The sequence below is a fragment of the Asterias amurensis genome, chromosome 22 (genome assembly GCF_032118995.1).
Source record: "Asterias amurensis chromosome 22, ASM3211899v1".
NCBI lineage: Eukaryota > Metazoa > Echinodermata > Asteroidea > Forcipulatida > Asteriidae > Asterias > Asterias amurensis.
In genome coordinates, this window is record NC_092669.1 from 1,085,877 (window position 1) to 1,106,150 (window position 20,274).

Here is a 20,274-nt window from a genome sequence, read left to right on the forward strand (position 1 = left end):
TCTTGGCGTGGATTTTATTATGGGCAATAAATTGTTTGTTTATTTTTTTAAACAAAGCAGACTTTGCCATTTTTGGAGCTTTAGCTTTGCATGCTGTGGATAGATTGTAATCAATGTTGCAATTTCATTTCAACTTGGTAAAACAAAAACTTGAGACACAACAAAACAAAACAAAACCCCGAATGGGTCAACCCACATTTGTTTTTATCATGTTTTTGCTGGAACTATCAATGATTGGTTTTGCACATATTTGTGCTCAATTTTGTTTTGTACATTCTTCTAATTTATGGTAATTTACTTTAACGTAACAAACTACAGTTTGCATTGATAGAGTAGGTCTCTAAAAATAGTGTAGATTTTTTCGATTGCTTTCTAATTATTCATTGCAGGAGTGGTCACTTCCCTTTCCAAATTAATTTAGTATGTGGTTAGGTTTTGGGTTTTTTTTTTTTGGGGGGGGGGGGCAAAAAACGTAGAGGGCGCTATCTCTTGATGATTTATTAATTGTTTGTCATTCAACCGATTCCTTCAAAGTGACTTTTACAGTCGTAATAAATTCCTTTTGTTTTCCAATTCAGAACTTCCCACCGTAATTAAAACCATTATTGTTTACACTATTATTCAAATGAATAAACTTGCAAAAAGAAAACAAGAAAACGCCAAATGACTGTTGCAAGTTTATTAAGTCTGACATAGTGTAGTCTGATACCAATGATGATGTCTCTGCCACATGGAAATTCAACGCTTTGACTTCCTCAGATAAACCGGTAGGCTGCTAGGTACCAGATGAACACCTGATGTAAAATTCAGCCTTGTATTTTAACGGAGCACGCACGTTGCACGCACTCTCCATCCATCATCATCTAGCTCGCCGTGTGTCACCCTTAATTGTGGTAATATATATGTATTCACCGTTAATATTTTGGTAGACGCTCGTACGGACGTGTGTGGAGACAGAGTGGAAAGACACGGTAATTTTCCAGTTTTGTGCGTTTTATTATATATAATGATAACGTATGTGTAATTATTAGATTGATTGAAATGACCATAAAGACATAGTGTGCAAATAAAAAGGCTGAAGTGAAGAAATTCGCTTTGTTCAACTACGGGAATCGGGGTCCCCATCCCATCCTACTCCTAGAACTATTTCGGTTTCAGCCGGACAAAACCGAAATAGTTCTAGGAGTAATCCCATCCCATCCTAGCAAAACAATGGTGCAAAATGCAGGATACGCAGTGGGTGGATAGATAGCTAGAGGGACGTACAGACAGTACGTTTTCTACAGGCATTATTGATTGACGTGTCCACATGACCACATGACCGTACCCACACACCGACTGGTGACACACAGACTTTCCGTATGGCGCCACCACTTTTTCACTCATTTTTACAGAAAGGCATATCTCGTTGAGGTAAATTAAATACTATGTTATTATTTCATATCAAATGAAAAAGTGGTGGCGCCATACAGAAACTTTTCCCCGCTAAGTATTTCAAATCAAACAGGCCACCAATTCTTCAGTTTGAATCAACCGCAAACTTATTTTATGAGGACCTGTGTGTTAACACTAACAGTAAAAGGGTCGGGGTCGTATAACACTAAAAAGATTTGCTGGTAGGCATTCACTAATATTGTTTTATGAAACGGACGATTACAAGTGTCCGAGAGCATCAAGTTAGATTCGGGAAAAGCTCCTAGGCCAGTCCTTTTGAAAAGATGGATTAAAAAAATATTTAAAAAACTATTTTACTGGGTCTAGAATTAAGCCACCTCTCTCCATGGTTGTGCTGAACGTACAAATCATGTCTGCAGGAAGTACGGACTCTGTGGGCTTTCTTTGTAATAATGTGATGTCAAACTTACAGAGGTCACATGTTCTATTCACGAATTGAGAAACCTGTGGGATCGCCACCTTGAGTTTGAGCAAATCATTTGCATTATTATCTTTTTCCGTTCCTAAATACAGATTAAGATCTTATCATATTTAGCCCAAGCTTAAGAAACTTCATCCTTTTTTAAGCTTCAGCATTGTTACATAACTTTAATCAAATATCTCTAAATAATCAATACTTATCTATGGGTCAAAGAAAGAACATGACTTAAGAATTAAACAATGTATTTTATCTAACATTGTTACTATAAAAAGAATATTCGCAGCTAAATTTAGAGCGTCTAGGGTCTAAATTGAGAATTGTAAATTTAATGTTTTAAGTAAAGCTTCTTAATATTTTCAGCAAATTGGCGGGTTGATAAATTTTTAAAATAAATGAAGGTTGCTACCAGTATAAAATCGTTTTATTTTTAATCTCTTTGTTCTCTTCATGCTGTCCCCCCCTATTCATGCTGTCCCCCCCCCCTGTTTGCTACTTAAAGGAAAAAATGCCTGAGTATCCCTGACCCGTTTAAAAATGGTCATCAAAAACATGAGGGTAGTCAAACACAATGCTCAGCAGCCCCCCATGATCTGCTGGTATGAAGTTTTGCGTATTCTTTGAATAAAAGAAATAAAATTAGCTGTTGAAAAATGCATGCCTGCCAAAATGCAAAGGCCTGACATTTGACAGTAGAATAAACCTTCTTTTGGGATACATGGCGCCACAACACACCTGAACAGGTATTTAAGTGTACATCAAGTAGTCTGGTGGAACAATTATTTGTCATCTTGGCCTAATAAACGTCAGGGTCGAAACGTCAGGCCGTTAAAGGGAAGGTACACCTTTGGTAATTGTCAAAGACCAGTCTTCTCACTTGGTTTATCCCAACATTTAAGCATAAAATAACAAGACTGAAAATTTTTGCTTAATTGGTCATCGAAGTTGCGAGAAAATGATGAGAGAAAAAACACACTTATTGGACGAATTAAGACTTCTGGCTAGGAGTCATTTATTATTTTAGTGAAAAATTACATCTGTCTCAAAATCTATGCTACTTCAGAGGGAGCCGTTCTCTTAATGTTTTATACTATCAACAGCTCTCCAATGCTCGTAACCAAGTCAGTTTTTAAGTTAGTATTTGTTTTGAGTAGTTACCAAATGTGTACTGTTTTTTGGGGGTGGCTTTTCATTTTTCTTTTTTAGTGACACATGCAAGTTGGACTCTGAACAAGCTGTCAATTGATTGTATTGTTATATCCTGTGTTGCAATGACTGACCCACAAAAGTTAACGCAAATATTACCAAGATACATTATCAATCAGGTATTGTTGGGTATTGAAAACTTAATCCACTGAAGTAGCCACCCTCCCATGTGAATTAATTACTAGCACAAATACAAAAACATAGACTTGTCTAATTTGACCTACCTCCATGGTTTAATAGCATGTTGTTTCCTGTTGTTTTTTTATGGAGTGGTCAGGGTTGAATTGCATGGCTCTGGTTACCGCAAAATTCTGAGCTTGCGACAATTCTTCTGTAATACATAATACAGTAATAAATTATTTGTGAAAAAATTTACGTTGAAGCAAACTTAACATTTCAGACGAAGATTTAGGAATCCCATATGCCACTTACCTATTTTACCGTAATATGTTGCAAGGCAAAACGTTACTTTCCTAACAAGAAGATATAATTTTTAAATAAACTCTGTTAAAGCCATTGGACACTTTCGGTAATTAGTATTGTCCAAAGGCCCACACTTCGTGTATCACAACTTATATATAAAATAACAAATCTGCGAAAATTTAGGCTCAATCGGTCATCGGAGTTGGGAGAAAATATTGGGAAAACCCACCCTGGTTTCCGCACGTTTCGCTGTGTCATGACATGTGTTTAAAATAAATCTGTAACGGTAATTCTCGTTATTGAGAATTGAGTTTGTTTTAATGTTTTTTTCAAAAAGTAAAGCGTTTCATGGAATAATATTTCAGAAGAAGTCTTTCACAATTACCTTCTGTAAACCCTGTAAGTTATTTGTTAATCTGGATTAACGTGCCGGCGCTCTACCAACTGAGCTATCTAGCCCTATATTGGCGGTGTCCCTATTTTGTCAATATCTTTGTTCGGATTTGTAAGTCTGTGAACTTGTTTTGTTTGTTTTCTGTTTCGAAAGTGTGTAATGGCTTTAAAGCCATTGGACACTTTCGGTAAACAGTATTGTCCAAGTCCCACACTTTGTGTATCACAACTTATATATAAAATAACAAACCTGTGAAAATTTAGGCTCAATCGGTCGAGGTACAGTGGATTTATGCAATTCTCCTGAAAATATTGCTATGTGATTTGCACTTTTTTTTTCCCGCCATAAAACTTGACGACTCAGGGATTCACGTATATGCAATGAGTTATCAAAACCCTGTTGCACAGCAAATCAGATATTTATTTAATAGCCGGAAAAACCTATAAAATACATGTACCACAACTCTCCTGAAAATATTGCTATGTGATTTGCACTTTTTGTGAAAATATTGCTATGTGATTTGCACTTTCTTTTTCCCCCCATAAAAACTTGACGGCTAAGCTTAAAGGAACACGTTGCCTTGGATCGGTCGAGTTGGTCTTAAAAAAACGTTTGTAACCGTTTTTTATAAAATGCATATGGGTAGAAAGATGTTGTAAAAGTAGAATACAATGATCCACACAAACATGCCTCGAAATTGCGTGGTTTTCCTTTTACCTCGTCGACTAACACGTCGGCCATTTATGGGGGGTCAAAATTTTGACTCCCATAAATGGCCGACGGTGATAGTTCGCACAGTAGAAGGAAAACCACGCAATTTCGAGGCAAACTTGTGTGGATCATTGTATGCTACTTTTAAAACATCTTTTCAACCATATGCATTATATAAAAAACGGTTAAAAACGCTTTTGTTTTGACCAACTCGTCCGATCCAAGGCAACGTGTTCCTTTAAAGGCAGTGGACACTATTGGTAATCGTCAAAATCCAGTCTTTTCATTTGGTATATCTCAACATGTACATAACATAACAAACCTGTGAAAATTTGGGCTCAATTGGTCGTCGGAGTTGCGAGATAACTATGAAAGAAAAAACACCCTTGTCACACGAAGTTGTGTACTTTCAGATGCTTGATTTCGAGACCTCAAGTTCTAAACTTGAGGTCTCGAAATCAAATTCCTTCTTTATCGAAAACTACATCACTTCAGAGGGAGCCGTTTCTCACAAGGTTTTATACTATCAACCTCTCCCTATTACTACTTACAAATTAAGGGTTTATGCTAATAATTATTTTGAGAAGTTACCAATAGTGTCCACTGCCTTTAAACGTTTTACTTGTAAACATTTATTACAGGGAATCATGTATTGGCCTAAAACTTTACGTATGCAATGATGTATCAAAACCCTTTACATAGCAAATCAGACATTTTTTTATCAGCCGGAAAAGCCTATACAAAACATATAACTCTCCTGTGATTTTCACTTTTTTTCCCCATGAAAATTTGACGGCTAAGCTTTTACGTTCTACAGGTAAAAATATAGGGTGGCCTGTTATAGGGATTCATGTATTGTCCAAAATCTTTGTATCGCAATGAGGTATTAAAACCCCTTACACATCAGGAAGCAAATCAGACATTTTTTTAACAGCCAGAAAAACCTATAAAAAACGTGAAACTCTCCTGAAAGTATTGCTTTGTGATATTCACTTTTTTCCCCCATAAAAACTTAAGTTGAAACTTCTACAGGCAAATACATTATATTCTTGATTCAAAATTAGAAGGGATGCATGACGTCATGGCCAGAAACTTTGTGCAATATGTCTCTCTTAATTGAGTTACGTCACAGGGTTTAGGCGCAGCCCCTGCAAGTGGTGGTGGGCTTGCACCTATAGCCTTATTTTGGGTAGAAATTATCATGCATGAATATTAAGAGAAGCGTATAAGGTATCAAAACCCTTTATTCATAAGTCGGATTTCCTAAAAACCAGCAAACTTCGTTTTTAATAGCCGGAAAAGCCTATAAAAACTTATGTACCTTGTCCCTTGTGCTTATAAATATTTTTTTTTTTTCTAATGACTAATACTTGACTTCTTGACTTGAAATTCTACATCTGTCAACTAAATTGCTGGTACTCATAAAAAAATCATCAAAACAGCTAAAAACCCATAGCTGCAATTTGACAACCGTTCATTGGACTCGAGGGTTTGTCAGCTGAGCTGTGTATGCAAACAAATACTGCAGTGACTTGGTCAAGTCTATGGTTTTTTCATAGAGTAATATGGTGCTTTATATTTCTATTGGTCTAAATGTGGTTGATAGACAGCTTAAGGGAGGGCTCTGACTATAAAACCCAAACTTAGGAAGCAAAGGTCTTTAAAACCAGTTTGTCTAGCCGCTTGGGGGTACGGCATTGTTCTAGGTTGGTACGGATCACTTGACTGATATTGAAATAGTTACGACACAACGTTTCAAAAGTATGATGAGGTGATTGTGTTGCAAGGCTGTTTGTAGACACAGCTAGTGAATTCATATGTGAGGTGATTGTGTACGGTTTTCGCGAGAGAGACTTTGGTGGTGTTAACTTGACTTTTCGTCAACAGGATTTTGTTATCCTCGGAAGAACTTGATCATCAGTAAACAATTTTCACGAGATTGGTGAAGTTGCCTTTTGGTCCTTTGATGAAGCTTGTAAAGTATCAATATACTTCACTTGGTCATCATCATAGAAAGTAGAGGAGTCGTCTGATCAATTTCTATCAACGAACTAATTTGCGAGCAAGGTACAACTTTGCTTGAACTTTCTTTCTGAACTTTGTGGAGACTGGTCTTTGAGAATAATGCCTGCATTTGCTGAGGGAGATGGTTCGGTTGGGAGTAAAGACGTTGCTGCGAGAAAAAAGGAGATTAATAGTAGTTGGGACATTGTAAGTGGTGCTACGAGAAGGTGTGAAGTTTTGTTGCATGAGTTTGGTTGGGAAATTATGAGAGGATCTCAGACCAATTTCATACCAAACAAATCTTCAGAATATAAGGCAATGACTTTGGGGGCATGGAGGCAATCACCTTTATTGCCTCCAAGAAGTATTGGGGCTCTATTTTACAAAGCGATAAAATCTGTCGTAAGACGAATTTTCAGTATCACCATATAGTGAATTGTACTGTGACATCACACTTTACTAAGCAACTATGATTGATTAGCAGTTAAGATCAATCTTAGCTCTTAGTGAAACCGGCCCCAGGCCAGAGTTGAATTTCATGCTTAAATTGTCTTTTTATTCCAATTTTTACAGATGGCAAATAACAACACAACGCCCTCCATTGCGGAGTTCTTTGCTGACAAGTCCATCTTCGTCACGGGAGCTACCGGTTTTATTGGGAAAGTCTTGGTTGAGAAGCTTCTTAGATCTTGCCCAGCGTTGAAAGAAATCTTCCTCCTGGTCCGGCCGAAGGCGGGGCAGGCTGCTAAATCAAGAATTGAAGATATCACTTCTTGCAAGGTAAGAAAGTAAACTAGCACATTCATTTTTGTTCAAGAATCAACATTTTCGGTTTGAACACAGGAAAGTTGAGTGGAACGGGACTTGAACCACGACCTCCTATTGACGCTGGCAAAGAAAGACAAAACAAATCAAAATTGATACAAGTTTTTGTACGCATCCCTTGGGTTGCGGAAATGATTTTTTTTTTTTAGGGACATACACATTTTATTGTGGAAAAAAATCACAGGATTTAGGGTAAAACCACATTTGATGTTAATGTAGAATAATTGAGTGTAGAATTTAAGGATTGTGTATGTATTTACTGCTTGGAGGATGTTGAAGGGGAAGTTAATTTCACTTGTTTTTGCTAATGTTTACTGTATTAAAAGCTGTGGACACTATTGGTAATTACTCAAAATAATTATTAGCATAAAACCTTTCTTGGTAACGAGTAATGGAGAGAGGTTGATAGTATAAAACATTGTGAGAAACGGCTCCCTCTGAAAAGACGTAGTTTTCAATAATGACGTAATTTTCACAAAGATTTAGAACTTAAGGTCTTGATTTAGCCTTGCTCAAGGCAGTCGAATTATTCACTCCAAAAAAAGACCGCCGCTGTATAAAAACCCACCCGTATTCACTGTGCGTAAAACCCACCCGTATCCACTGTGCGTAACATCGCACGACACGATGCCCCCGTACACTATCCGCATGCGGAGGCCGTCAGGCCGACAGCCTTGTAGGATCTGTGTTGAAGCCACTGACCTCATTACTATAATAAGCGAAGAGTTCCCACGGTCAGCTCATTACCATAATGCCCGCGAAAGACGAGACATGTTTACCTCACCCACCACCACCACGGACGCATGATAGGGTCCAAAGGTCGTGATAAGGGAAGTGCGTGATTGGACGTCAAAATGAATGATTCATTTGCCTCACATCCTGTGTTGTCTGATAGGTCTGACGAACGATATACATATTCATGAGCTGCATACTAGCATATCCTCGAGCCCCCCCTAATTTCGTCCACTATTGGAATTTTTTCAATACAACACATTAAAACGGGAAGATACAGATCCGACAAGGCTGTCGGCCTGACGGCCTCCGCATGCGGTTAGTGGTGTACGAGTGCGATGACTTGTGTGAGCAGTATTCGTGCGATGTGACAGTGTGTATACGGGTTGGTCATTCGGTGTGATCGCACACACCATGCACAGGGTATACGGCGGGTGGGTTTACAGCTGCGTCTTTTCGGAGCGAATAATGCGACTGCCTTGAGCAAGGCTAGTCTTGATTTAGAACTTGAAGACTCAAAATCAAGCATCTGAAAGCACACAACTTCGTGTGGCAAGGGTGTTTTTACTTTCATTATTATCTCGCAACTTCGATGACCGATTGAGCTCAAATTTTCACAGGTTTGTTATTTTATGCATATGTTGAGATACACCAACTGTGAAGACTTGTCTTTGACAATTACCAATAGTGTCCAGTGTCTTTAAGAAAGAAATTGTATGATACCATGGGTCAAAGTTACACAGATTTTAGTATGTAAACTGAGAATGACAAACCATTAATATGATTTGTGTTGCGAAGTACATATTCTCTGCTTTTAAGTTGAATGAAAGCCAAACATAAATTTATGTTTGTTCTTGCTAAACTTTCCTTTTTTGTTGTGTTGTAAATTTAATTTTTGTTATTGTTGTACATGTAACCATTCCCTAGGAAGAAAAAAATTGAGACAATACAAATTTGATTTATTTTGATTATGTAATTTTTCAGATGTTCGACAAATTGAAAATTGAACAGCCGGACAGCTTGAAAAAGCTGGTGGTTGTAGAGGGCGACATTCAGGAGCCGAATCTCGGTATTTCAGAGGAGGATACTGCGAGACTTCATAATGAAGTATCTGTCGTATATCACAGCGCCGCAACCGTCAAATTCGATGAAAAACTAAGGTGAGTTTTAGTCCAATTTTTGGCTGATTTGACCCAAAAATTTGATAGCAATATAGAAAATTTTAAAAGACACTTGACACTATTGGTAATTATTAAAGACCAGTCTTCTCACTTGGTGTATCTCAACATATGCGTAAAATAACCAACCTGTGAAAATTTCAGCTCAATTGGTTGTTGAAGTTGCGAGATAACTATGGAAGAACAAAATACCCTTGTCACACAAAGTTGTGTGCTTTCAGATGCTTGATTTCGAGACCTCAAGTTCTAAATCTTCGTGAAAAATTACTTCTTTCTTGAAAACTACGTCTTTTCAGAGGGAGCCGTTTCTCACATTGTTTTATACCATCAACTTCTCCCCATTACTCGTTACCAAGTAAGGTTTTATGCTAATAATTATTTTGAGTAATTACCAATAGTGTCCACTGCCTTTAACTAACGAAAGATATTTAAGCTTTCACTGACCTGTCAAAACCTGCAGTTCTTTTAACCTAGACTCAAAAACCAAACAATATTCTTTATCCTGATGCAAATTTAACATCTTGTAATTGATGTCTGGGATTTTTACGTTTTTTTTGGGGGGGGGATGTTGTTTCTCACTTCAGTCCATCGTGCACCCAACAACCCTGACAGACAAGACGTAACTTTGAAAAAAATATTTCCCAAAATGAGCCTATCAATGTTTGGCTTCTAGATTAGGATAACATTATTGATTGTTAGTCCTATATTTAGCAGCTGGGTAACATTAAACAAATTTTGTTATCAGTGGTTAAAAAAAAAAATTAATCTATCGGATTAAAAACAATATCTCAAATAGTTATCTCATAAAGCCATCACCGCTGCTTAACTGATGACTATGTACAGGCGTGTGAGCTTCCTTCTTGAAATAGCAAGGGCACCAAGGCATTTTTTCCTTGGTAAAGGGCACCCTATGAGGAAAGTTTAAATATCTACTGGAGCATTTCAAGGGCACCAAGGCAATGACCAGGGGGCATGGAGGCAATCGCCTTCGTTGCCTCCTTGAAGTAATCACTGTTTTTTTTACTTTAATCTATGGGATTAAAAAACGAGATGTATGTACCTTGTATAGTTGAGTTGCTTAAAAGCTTCTAAAGTTTTGTTTTTTGAGATGTTTCTGTAAAAGGTTGTTCTTAAGCTCAAAAGCTTCTAAAGTTTTGTTTTTTGAGATGTTTCTTTAAAAGGTTGTTCTTAAGCTCAAAAGCTTCTAAAGTTTTGTTTTTTGAGATGTTTCTGTAAAAGGTTGTTCTTAAGCTCAAAAGCTTCTGAAGTTTTGTTTTTTTGAGATGTTTCTGTAAAAGGTTGTTCTTAAGCAGCTGTAAATTAGGCAGGGATTTTAAACTTGAATTCCAGATTCTCCTTTAACCCCCCCCCCCCCCCCTGCACAAGAACTGGATAATAACATATTTGTAACCAATTGCCTGTTGTTCAAATGATCATCATAAACAGTTGTTCCGATTTTTAGTTTACTTGTTGTAGAAGTCGAGAGACAAAAATTTACTCTGAGTTCTGTTTTGGAAGTTTAACTTTTTGCTTAATAGAGTTTCTGCTTTCTCTTTACAGCCTTGCTTTGAAATTGAACGTTGGTTCTGTTCAGAAGATGGTCGCGCTTTGTCACGGCATGAAGAAACTTGAGGTAGCTATTTCTGTAATCCTTGAGTGATTTCTCCCCTTTTAGGTTTACCCTTCTACTCAAGAATTCACTGTAGAACTCACAACTGAATCTTTTCGATTTAACTCTTTCTTTTTGTATACTAAAAGTCACTCGTGGTAAGATTACAAGAGAAAAATCTCCAGAAGACGATCAGAGCATACTGATCGAAACGTCGAGTTGAAACCAACAATTCTTTTCAGAACCACCCCAACTCATTAGAGATAGTCATTACATGATGTTACCGCAAACCTTTATATATGGTATTTCCACCATGCAAAGTTTCAAATCCTACTTAAGAGAAAAAATTGGTGCACTAAAGAATTCATGGCTTGAACTTTTCTATTTTTCCCTCGTTCTGTTTTTTCTTAGGCCACTATTGGTAAAAGCCACTACAAGAAAAAACATCTTTGGTCAATAATTCCATTAAGCTTTTTTTTTAGCTTCAAATTTGCATCTTGAAGAGTTCCTTATTTTGCTTTTTGAGGCACCTGTGTACTCCTAGGCGAAGATAAGCAATTAATGCTGTATCTTGCCCAAAGGAAGAAGCATATTAGACCTTTATCATGATGCGACCATCTTGATTTTTTCCCATTCAAATCAGTGTAACCAAACCAAGGTTGGAAGGAGAAATAGTCTGGTTCCTTTTTGTACAATGAATGTTGCATCATTTATAAGGCTATAGGATACAAGAAACACGACAAGATGGTGGCCGGGTGATAAATATCTAATGCCAAGATTCAAACCCTAACACACTACTTTGTCCCAATAAACTTAAACCAAATGTTTGTGATATTTGGGCTCAAGAGTTGCCGATTCTATGTCAATGACTTGTCAGAGGAAATGGGCTTGAGTTTTTTTCTTCTAATAATCCTTTCTGTTTTTTTTGATAAACTAAAGGTTTTGGTCCATGTGTCCACGGCCTACGCAAACTGCGACAGAAAGCATATAGAAGAAGTAGTCTACCCACCACCTATGGACCCCTACAAACTCATGAACGCAACTGAGTAAGTAACCATGGCAACTTTTCTTCTTCTCATTTTGTCTCAGAAGGAAGAATGTAAGACCCAACCTTATCATTGTTTGAGTTTACATTTTTCTTCTTATTTTTTTTCTTCCAGATGGATGAGTGAAGAAATGATCACATCTATTACATCTAAGATCGTAGGGAACCGACCCAATACGTATACCTTCACCAAGGCACTAGCTGAGTATGTCTTAATGCAAGAAGGTGAGGGTCTACCCTTCTGCATCGTTAGACCTTCCATCGTCGGAGCTGCCTGGAAAGAACCACTGCCGGTAAAGAAATATTATTCAACCTAAAATGTTTATTGGGCCGCAAATTTTTTCGACTAGCCTGCTCTAGTCAGCATCAGAAAAAATATTTTGTAAACGATTTTTTTTCGTGGGTTTGAATCCCATCCGAGTCATAAGCCTGTGATATTTTTTCACAGGACTCAGAAAAGTACTGAGTATACAGTGCTAACACACATTGGTGTATGGGTAAAAACAAAAATTAATATAAATTTCTTTCTTTTTCGTCAATCAGGGATGGATAGACAACTTTAATGGACCAAGCGGCCTCTTCATTGCAGTGAGTATTTTATTATAAAATTCTGTTAAAAAAAAAAACTTTTTTGGGGACGCCTTTTTCTTTATCACTGAAATTTGTATTGAATGAATTTAAATAAACTGTTTCTTCTAATGTTTTTCTATTTATAGTGTTGGAAATGTTAAATAAATTGTGAATGCATTAGATCTCAGAAAGTATTAATTTTCTGTACCAAAACAAACCATTGTGGGGGGAACACCCTTTTCTTTATCATGGAAATTTGTTTTGATTGAATTTAAAAACTTTTTTATTCAAATGTTTTTCTATTTATATAAATGTTTGTAATGTTCACAATTGGCTACTTATCATTGATATTTTTTTTGAATAAAAAAAAAAAAAAATGTTTTTCTATTTATAATATTTGATATGTTTATAATTGATTGTTATAATCCATGTCTGCATTTCTACTTCTATTTGAATTTCACTTCTTAATATTTTCCTCTTTAAGTGTTGTTTTCCTAAAACCTTTATTGGATGACGTTATAACAAATTGTATATTTAATTTGTATTTCCTATTTTTAATTTTTAATATTTAATAAATAACTTTCTTCTATCGAAGACTGGCCAAATTTTTACTTCTATTTTAATTCTACTTTTTCTACGGTTTAACCTTCATATGTTGTCACATAATTAGAGGCCCTATAGGAGCCATATAGTGGGTCATATTCCTGTATTTAACTTTTTACTGAAACAAAACAAAACTCAAGTAGCTTTTGCAAATTGTTTACCAACCATAAGGACATATAGTATAAGTGCAAAAAATAGTTAACGGTCTGACTTTTTTGACCGTAGCTGAGTCTTTCTTGAAGGCTTAAAAATTATAATCTTTGAGAAAGACTAGAGGGTCAAAATGAAAGCCCATTAACTATTTGTTGGTATTTGTTAATTATTTAATTAACTATTTATTGATATATTTTTATGGGAACACCTTTTTCTTAATCATTGAAATATGTTTTGAATGATTTAAAAAAAAAAACTGTTTAATTCTAATGTTTTTCAATTTATAATGTTTGGAAATGATCATGTCTTTTTGAGGTTCTAATTTTCTTTTTCACTTCTCCCCCTCCCCCCCCTTCCCTGCCACACCCCTAGACTGGGATTGGAATGCTCCGATCCATGTTAGGTAACATAGACGGTCTTGCGGACATCTCACCAGTAGATTACGTCTGCAACCTGCTTATCGCTGCGTCTTGGCATACAGGAGTACACAGGTATGAACCATCATTTGCCCCGTGAGGGCGTTCTTTTATTCGTTTGATACATTGATGATTAGCTCAACCCACAGCACACACAGCAACTTCTCTGGAAACTTCCGATACAAATTTACATTTTCTTGATTTCGAGACCTCAAATTCTAAATCTGAGGTCTCAAAATCAACTTCGTGGAAAATTACTTCTTTCTCGAAAACTACATTTACTTTAGAGGGAGCCGTTTCTCACATTTTTGTGTACTATCAACAGCTCTCCAGTGTTTGTAGCCAAGTAAATTTTTATGCTAAAATTATTTTGAGTAATTACCAATAGTGTCTACTGCCTTTAATGCCATTTTGAGCTTGTATAGTTACAATTGCATGTATAGTTCTACATTTGTATACTGTAAGACATGTTTTATTAATGTCCATCTAATGTCCTCTTATATTGTGAAAGTAATAAATGAAATGAAATCTATGCTAACTCTGCTCATTCTTTGTTACCTTTGTCCAATTAGACCAGCTTCACCTCCGATATACAACTGCGTAACGAGTACAACCAACCCCTCAAGATGGAATGTCGTAGGTGAGATTATCCTCTTGTTGTGTTTCTTCTCTTCTTTTTTTGATCCATTTACCCTGACTGTTGCTAGTTTGAAGCAGGGTGTACAGTCAGTCCAGCACGCTAGGTCAGCCTGAGACGTTTTTGGCCGCACTCTGCGTTCACTCCTGCACTGTATATATCCACACCCTCGCATGCACACAACAACCTCAGTGCCGATAAACCAGACATTGGACTGTACCTTTATGGAAGAAGAAGAAATAAATGGTCCTATTTTCGGAGAGGTGTAGGGACAGTTTTCAAGATTCTTGGACGTTTGGAAACTTCCATTGGTGTAGGGGTGTTTTTATTTGGAGGGGAGAATAACTCAACAGGCCTTGGGACTTCCCAAAGCAAACTGAGCAGAGGATTAAGTTTAAGAGTGGCTGAAAAATATCCCCTTTACTGTAAAAAGCTGTGAGGCTTCTAAGTATTTTTGTGTCAATTTTTCTAATATTTAGCATTTTGCATTGGATGGTATGGGAGTTTACTTAGTACACCTATAGAATAACATGCTCTTTAGGAAATGACCCGATATGTCTGCTGCCACCTAAATTCCCCGTAAATGTATTAAAAAACAGCCCTACTGTTTGAAAAAAATTGAAATAATTGTGTAAAGAAAGTGTTAAGTTTGAGTCGTAGTAAAAGATGAGAAAACTAAGATCTTCAAACTTACCATGAGTTGTTGATTTGTCTCTTGCAGAGGATATTGCTGAATACTACACAAAAACACCCCTTGAGATGACAGTGAGACGACCCAGTGCCTTCTTCACACAGAACCCGTAAGGATTATTCCATTCTCTACCACAGGGGACACCAGATGTTCCCCTTTCTCATAATCCTCACAGATAGCACTTGTAATTATCTTTTTTTGCTAGATAATCATAATTCAACCTTAAATTATATACACATAAGATTTTATGATTCTTCCATTGAGCTGTCGTGCCTGCAGGAAGTCCAGGCTCTGTGGCTCTTTTGTAAACAAGTGATGTCACAGGTCACATCGTCTATATTCTGCTTGTCTTCAAGACCCTTTAAAGATTGTACTTGAAATTGGATTGGAGTATTTGAATTGTTTTCTTTTTGCAGGTTCATCTACAATTACGCACAAACGGTCGGTGCGAAGATTCCAAGTTATTTCATTGATATGCTTCTTCAGCTGAAAGGAAAGAAGCCCAGGTAAGTTGAGGGCGCTCTTCAGTCTTTTATCATCATTAAAAAAATTTTTTTTTAATTATGCGATTTTGCCCCAAACGTGTCCAAAGTTTTTATAATTATTATTATGATTATGATTACATTTTGTTAAGTAAACAAAAGTTTTTAAAATATTTGACCATGACTTTTAAAAAGGGTTTATCTTCTTGTTTTGTAGGATGGTGAAAATGTGCAACAGAATCTACAAGAGTGTGGATACATTGAAGTATTTCACATTCAATCACTGGGAATGGAGTAATCACAATTTGGAAGCTTTGCAAGCTGTTATGTCAGAGGAGGACAAGAAGGTGATGGTTTGGGCTCAATGGGGTTAAATGGTTGTGTGTAGAGTGGTTCTAGTGGGTTAAATTGGGTGGTCGGGTGTATCAGGGTTTCACTAAATGGAAGCTTTGCAAAGTTTATGTCAGAGGATAAGAAGTTTAGGGTTTGGGCTCAATTGGGTACACTTGGGATGTGGTTGTGTGTGGAGTGGTTCTAGTGGGTTAAATTGGGTGGTCGGGTGTATCAGGGTTTCACTAAATGGAAGCTTTGCAAAGTTTATGTCAGAGGACAAGAAGTTTAGGGTTTGGGCTCAATTGGGTACACTTGGGATGTGGTTGTGTGTAGAGTGGTTCTAGTGGTTTAAATTGGGTGGTCGGGTGTATCAGGGTTTCACTAAATGGAAGCTTTGCAAAGTTTATGTCAGCGGACAAGAAGTTTAGGGTTTGGGCTCAATTGGGTACACTTGGGATGTGGTTGTGTGTAGAGTGGTTCTAGTGGGTTAAATTGGGTTGTCGTGGGTGTATCAGGGTTTCACTAAATGGAAGCTTTGCAAAGTTTATGTCAGAGGACAAGAAGTTTAGGGTTTGGGCTCAATTGGGTACACTTGGGATGTGGTTGTGTGTAGAGTGGTTCTAGTGGGTTAAATTGGGTTGTCGGGTGTATCAGGGTTTCACTAAATGGAAGCTTTGCAAAGTTTATGTCAGAGGACAAGAAGTTTAGGGTTTGGGCTCAATTGGGTACACTTGGGATGTGGTTGTGTGTAGAGTGGTTCTAGTGGGTTAAATTGGGTTGTCGTGGGTGTTTCAGGGAGTCACTAAATGGAAGCTATGCAAAGTTTATGTCAGAGGACAAGAAGTTTAGGGTTTGGGCTCAACTGGGTACACTTGGGATGTGGTTGTGTGTAGAGTGGTTCTAGTGGGTTAAATTGGGTTGTCGTGGGTGTATCAGGGTTTCACTAAATGGAAGCTATGCAAAGTTTATGTCAGAGGACAAGAAGTTTAGGGTTTGGGCTCAATTGGGTACACTTGGGATGTGGTTGTGTGTAGAGTGGTTCTAGTGGGTTAAATTGGGTTGTCGTGGGTGTTTCAGGGAGTCACTAAATGGAAGCTATGCAAAGTTTATGTCAGAGGACAAGAAGTTTAGGGTTTGGGCTCAATTGGGTACACTTGGGATGTGGTTGTGTGTAGAGTGGTTCTAGTGGGTTAAATTGGGTTGTCGTGGGTGTATCAGGGTTTCACTAAATGGAAGCTTTGCAAAGTTTATGTCAGAGGACAAGAAGTTTAGGGTTTGGGCTCAATTGGGTACACTTGGGATGTGGTTGTGTGTAGAGTGGGTTAGATTGGGTTCTCGTGTGTGTATCAGGGTTTCATTATATGGAAGCTATGTAAGCTGTTATGATAACCACAGTCGAAACCAAAATGTATTTTTTCAGTAGAAGACAGTATGGTGAAGGTATGGATTCAAGCGGGTACAACTGGGTTGGGTGTGAGTTAGTTGAGTTGTAGATGGGTTAAAGTGGGCTTTAAAGCCATTGGACCCTTTCGGTAAACACAATTGTCCAAGGCCCACACTTCGTGTATCACAACTTATATATAAAATAACCATCCTGTGGAAATTTAGGCTCAATCGGACATCGGAGTCGGGAGAAAATAACGGGAAAACCCACTCCTGTTTTCGCGCGTTTCGCCGTGTCATGACGTGTTTATAACAAATCCGTAATTTTCGCTAACGAGAATTTATATTGTTTTACCGTTTTCTCAAAAAGTAAAGCATTTCATGGACTAATATTTCAAGAGAAGTCTTTCACCATTACCTTCTGTAAACCCTGTAAATTATTTGTAAATCTGTGAACTTTTTTTTTTCTGCACCGAAAGGGTCCAATGGCTTTAATAGGATTAATGAAGCATTCATTGTACTCTGTATCTCCTTCAACAGGTGTTTTACACCGATGTTCGTCCTCTAGACTGGCATAGCTACATTGAGGCGTATTGCGTTGGGACAAAGCAGTACGTGCTCAAAGAAGACCTAAACTCCATACACATTGCAAGACGACACATCAGAATGTAAGAAAATCTTATTTATAGTCCTTTTACTTTTAAAGTTTTTAAATGTGTTCACAGATTTATGTTTATTAGGGTTGTAAAATAGTAGCTTTATTTTTTTTTAAAGTTAAGATGATTTATTTTAATTTTAATATGTGTTTTTCTTCAGGCTTCGTAATCTTCGTTGGATGTTCAACACGGTCTTGTTGGTCGTCTTCTGGCGAGTTCTCATCGCTCGATCGCAAATTGCTCGTAACCTCTGGTATTTTGTCTTAAACCTCTTCTTCAAGTTCCTCCGGTATTGTCGCGCCACAAGCTCCACCCAATAGAAAAACTGCCACGCCCTTTCAACGTTTATATTTACCCCTCGCATGCTATTGCAGTCAAGTGGTTGAACTACAGGACTTGAAATCACAAGGTTGTGGATTTGAATCCAACCAAGCTCACGGCTGATTTCACATGCCGTCTTGTTACTAAATCAAAATTAATTGATTTGTGCAATTCGCAATCGTAAATGTGAGACCAATGTTTGTGTGAGAGAGAGATTGGCTGTTGCGGCCAGCTTGGCCTTGACATCCCCTTGTGGGAGTGCGCCGAGTTCCCTTGATGGGAAGATCATCTTAACAAACAATCAAAAACAAATATGCTTGTTTTTGAAGCTGCTTTGATGCAAGTACAGACCATTGTGTCAGAGGCTTTGTCTAAAGACGTTGACTCCACTTTCTTTTCCGAATGGCCTTTGCTTTGATTTCAAATTAATGTAGACCATACCCAATGTGGGTGTGGCACACCCAATGTGGGTGTGGTCTTTGCTGGAGAGAGATCGTACTAGTCTAATACATTCAAAGAATGTAACCCCACCCTTTTTGGGAGTGGCTTTGTCAGTAGGAATAGTTATAAACATTCAATGAATGTTGACCCGCCCACATTGCCAACAACAGTATATTCAAATTAATAAATATACCTGGAGTGGCTTTGCCCATCATTTGCATAGCGCTTGACTCCGCCCACTATAGGAGTGGTTTAACTCTAAATTAGCATAGCTCTACCCATAAAAAGCTAACTCCTCCCATGGAGAGCCACAATTTTGTAAATTTGTAAACAAAATGTTGTTTGTTATTCTAAAAAGATCAAGATTAACTTTATTTCTACTCAAAATATTTAATTAATTTTTTCAATACAAAATCCTTGATATTCGCACCTTACTAATTCTGCTTGTAAGCGTAAAGGCGGCAAGTTGAACATGTCTGTCTCACTACGCTCTCTACCAGTTTGGTCCAAATTATAAAAAGCCTTAAGTTGGGTTCATGTTTCTTGCAAAAGCGAATGGGAAGCGAACTTGACCTTAAAAGTGTATATTATTCAAAGTGAATGTTTTGCAAGATTTGAGCACAATAGCGAATAGTTTGTTGTGACCAAATTCGCTTCGCGTTTGCATTTGCTGAGAGTGCAAACCAGGTTTAACATTTTATAGATGAAACTATAATTAGCTCCAGATAATGTCAAATTTGTTAAATTTGATGTATATTAGCGATATTCTCTAAAATTATTATTAACGGATTTCAATTTCACTGAAAAATATTGACTTTTTACGTAGCAGTCTCTGGGCGACTCTAAACTGGACGTGAATGTATTTTTTTCGGTGTTGCAGAATGTGGCAATTACTTTGTTAAGATTTGCTCGTTATATTCAAAATGGTGATAGCGTCTTTGTAACTAGACTCTTTTATAATAGTATCGTCATGGTAATGTGTAATGTTAACAGATTTTTTTGTAAGTACTTCACTATTTTTAAAAAACAAATGCAGCTTCTGTCAGCAGCTATAGTCTTGGATGAAGAATCAAAGTAAACGTAATTTCTGAAAAGTTTATCATGAAAATTCAAAGCATGTTTTTGCAATTCTAATACATATTGTAAGCAGATTGCCTTGTGCTTAAATATTTGCCTGTGAAGACGTCTATAAAACTAAGCATGTTAAATTATTTACTCAACAATTACAGGACTGCCATCATTAGCATTTTGCAACCACATAGCTTTTGTGTAACAATTATAGAGATGTTAACTAAATGACATTCAACGTAATAGGGGGAAAGTTTTCATAATGAGAGAATTTCAAATTCATCAAAACATGGACAATTTGTTTATTTTCAGAGATTTTTCTGCAATTACATTCAACATAATAGGGGGAAAGTTTTCATAAATCAGGGATTTCAAATTCATCAAAACATGGACAATTTGTTTATTTTCAGGGATTTTTCTGCAAATCATGGCGAGTTGGCAGCTCTGAAATTATACCAAAGTTATTATATTGTCACAAAATGTAAAAAGTCAGTTTTTGTCTTTCTTGAGCTCGGTGTAT

General features: G+C 37.1%; 1 protein-coding gene across 3 annotated transcripts; it reads left to right on the plus strand.

Moving 5' to 3' along the window:
• The first annotated feature begins 834 nt into the window (after nt 1-834).
• LOC139953596 (fatty acyl-CoA reductase 1-like) lies at nt 835-20,263 on the plus strand. Of its 3 annotated transcripts, none has more exons than XM_071953064.1 (14): nt 835-971; nt 7,185-7,391; nt 9,153-9,328; nt 10,907-10,979; nt 11,895-12,001; nt 12,116-12,293; nt 12,544-12,588; nt 13,699-13,817; nt 14,315-14,382; nt 15,101-15,179; nt 15,487-15,576; nt 15,770-15,899; nt 17,809-17,936; nt 18,085-20,263. In XM_071953064.1, exons 2-14 carry the CDS (start codon nt 7,185-7,187, stop codon nt 18,242-18,244), a joined length of 1,560 nt encoding a protein of 519 aa, XP_071809165.1. In that variant the 5' UTR covers nt 835-971; the 3' UTR covers nt 18,245-20,263. The 3 variants fall into 3 exon arrangements, with proteins under 3 accessions (XP_071809165.1, XP_071809163.1, XP_071809166.1); XM_071953062.1 differs by lacking the exon at nt 835-971 and adding an exon at nt 6,262-6,818; XM_071953065.1 differs by lacking the exon at nt 835-971 and adding an exon at nt 6,262-6,674.
• The last annotated feature ends 11 nt before the right edge of the window (nt 20,264-20,274 follow it).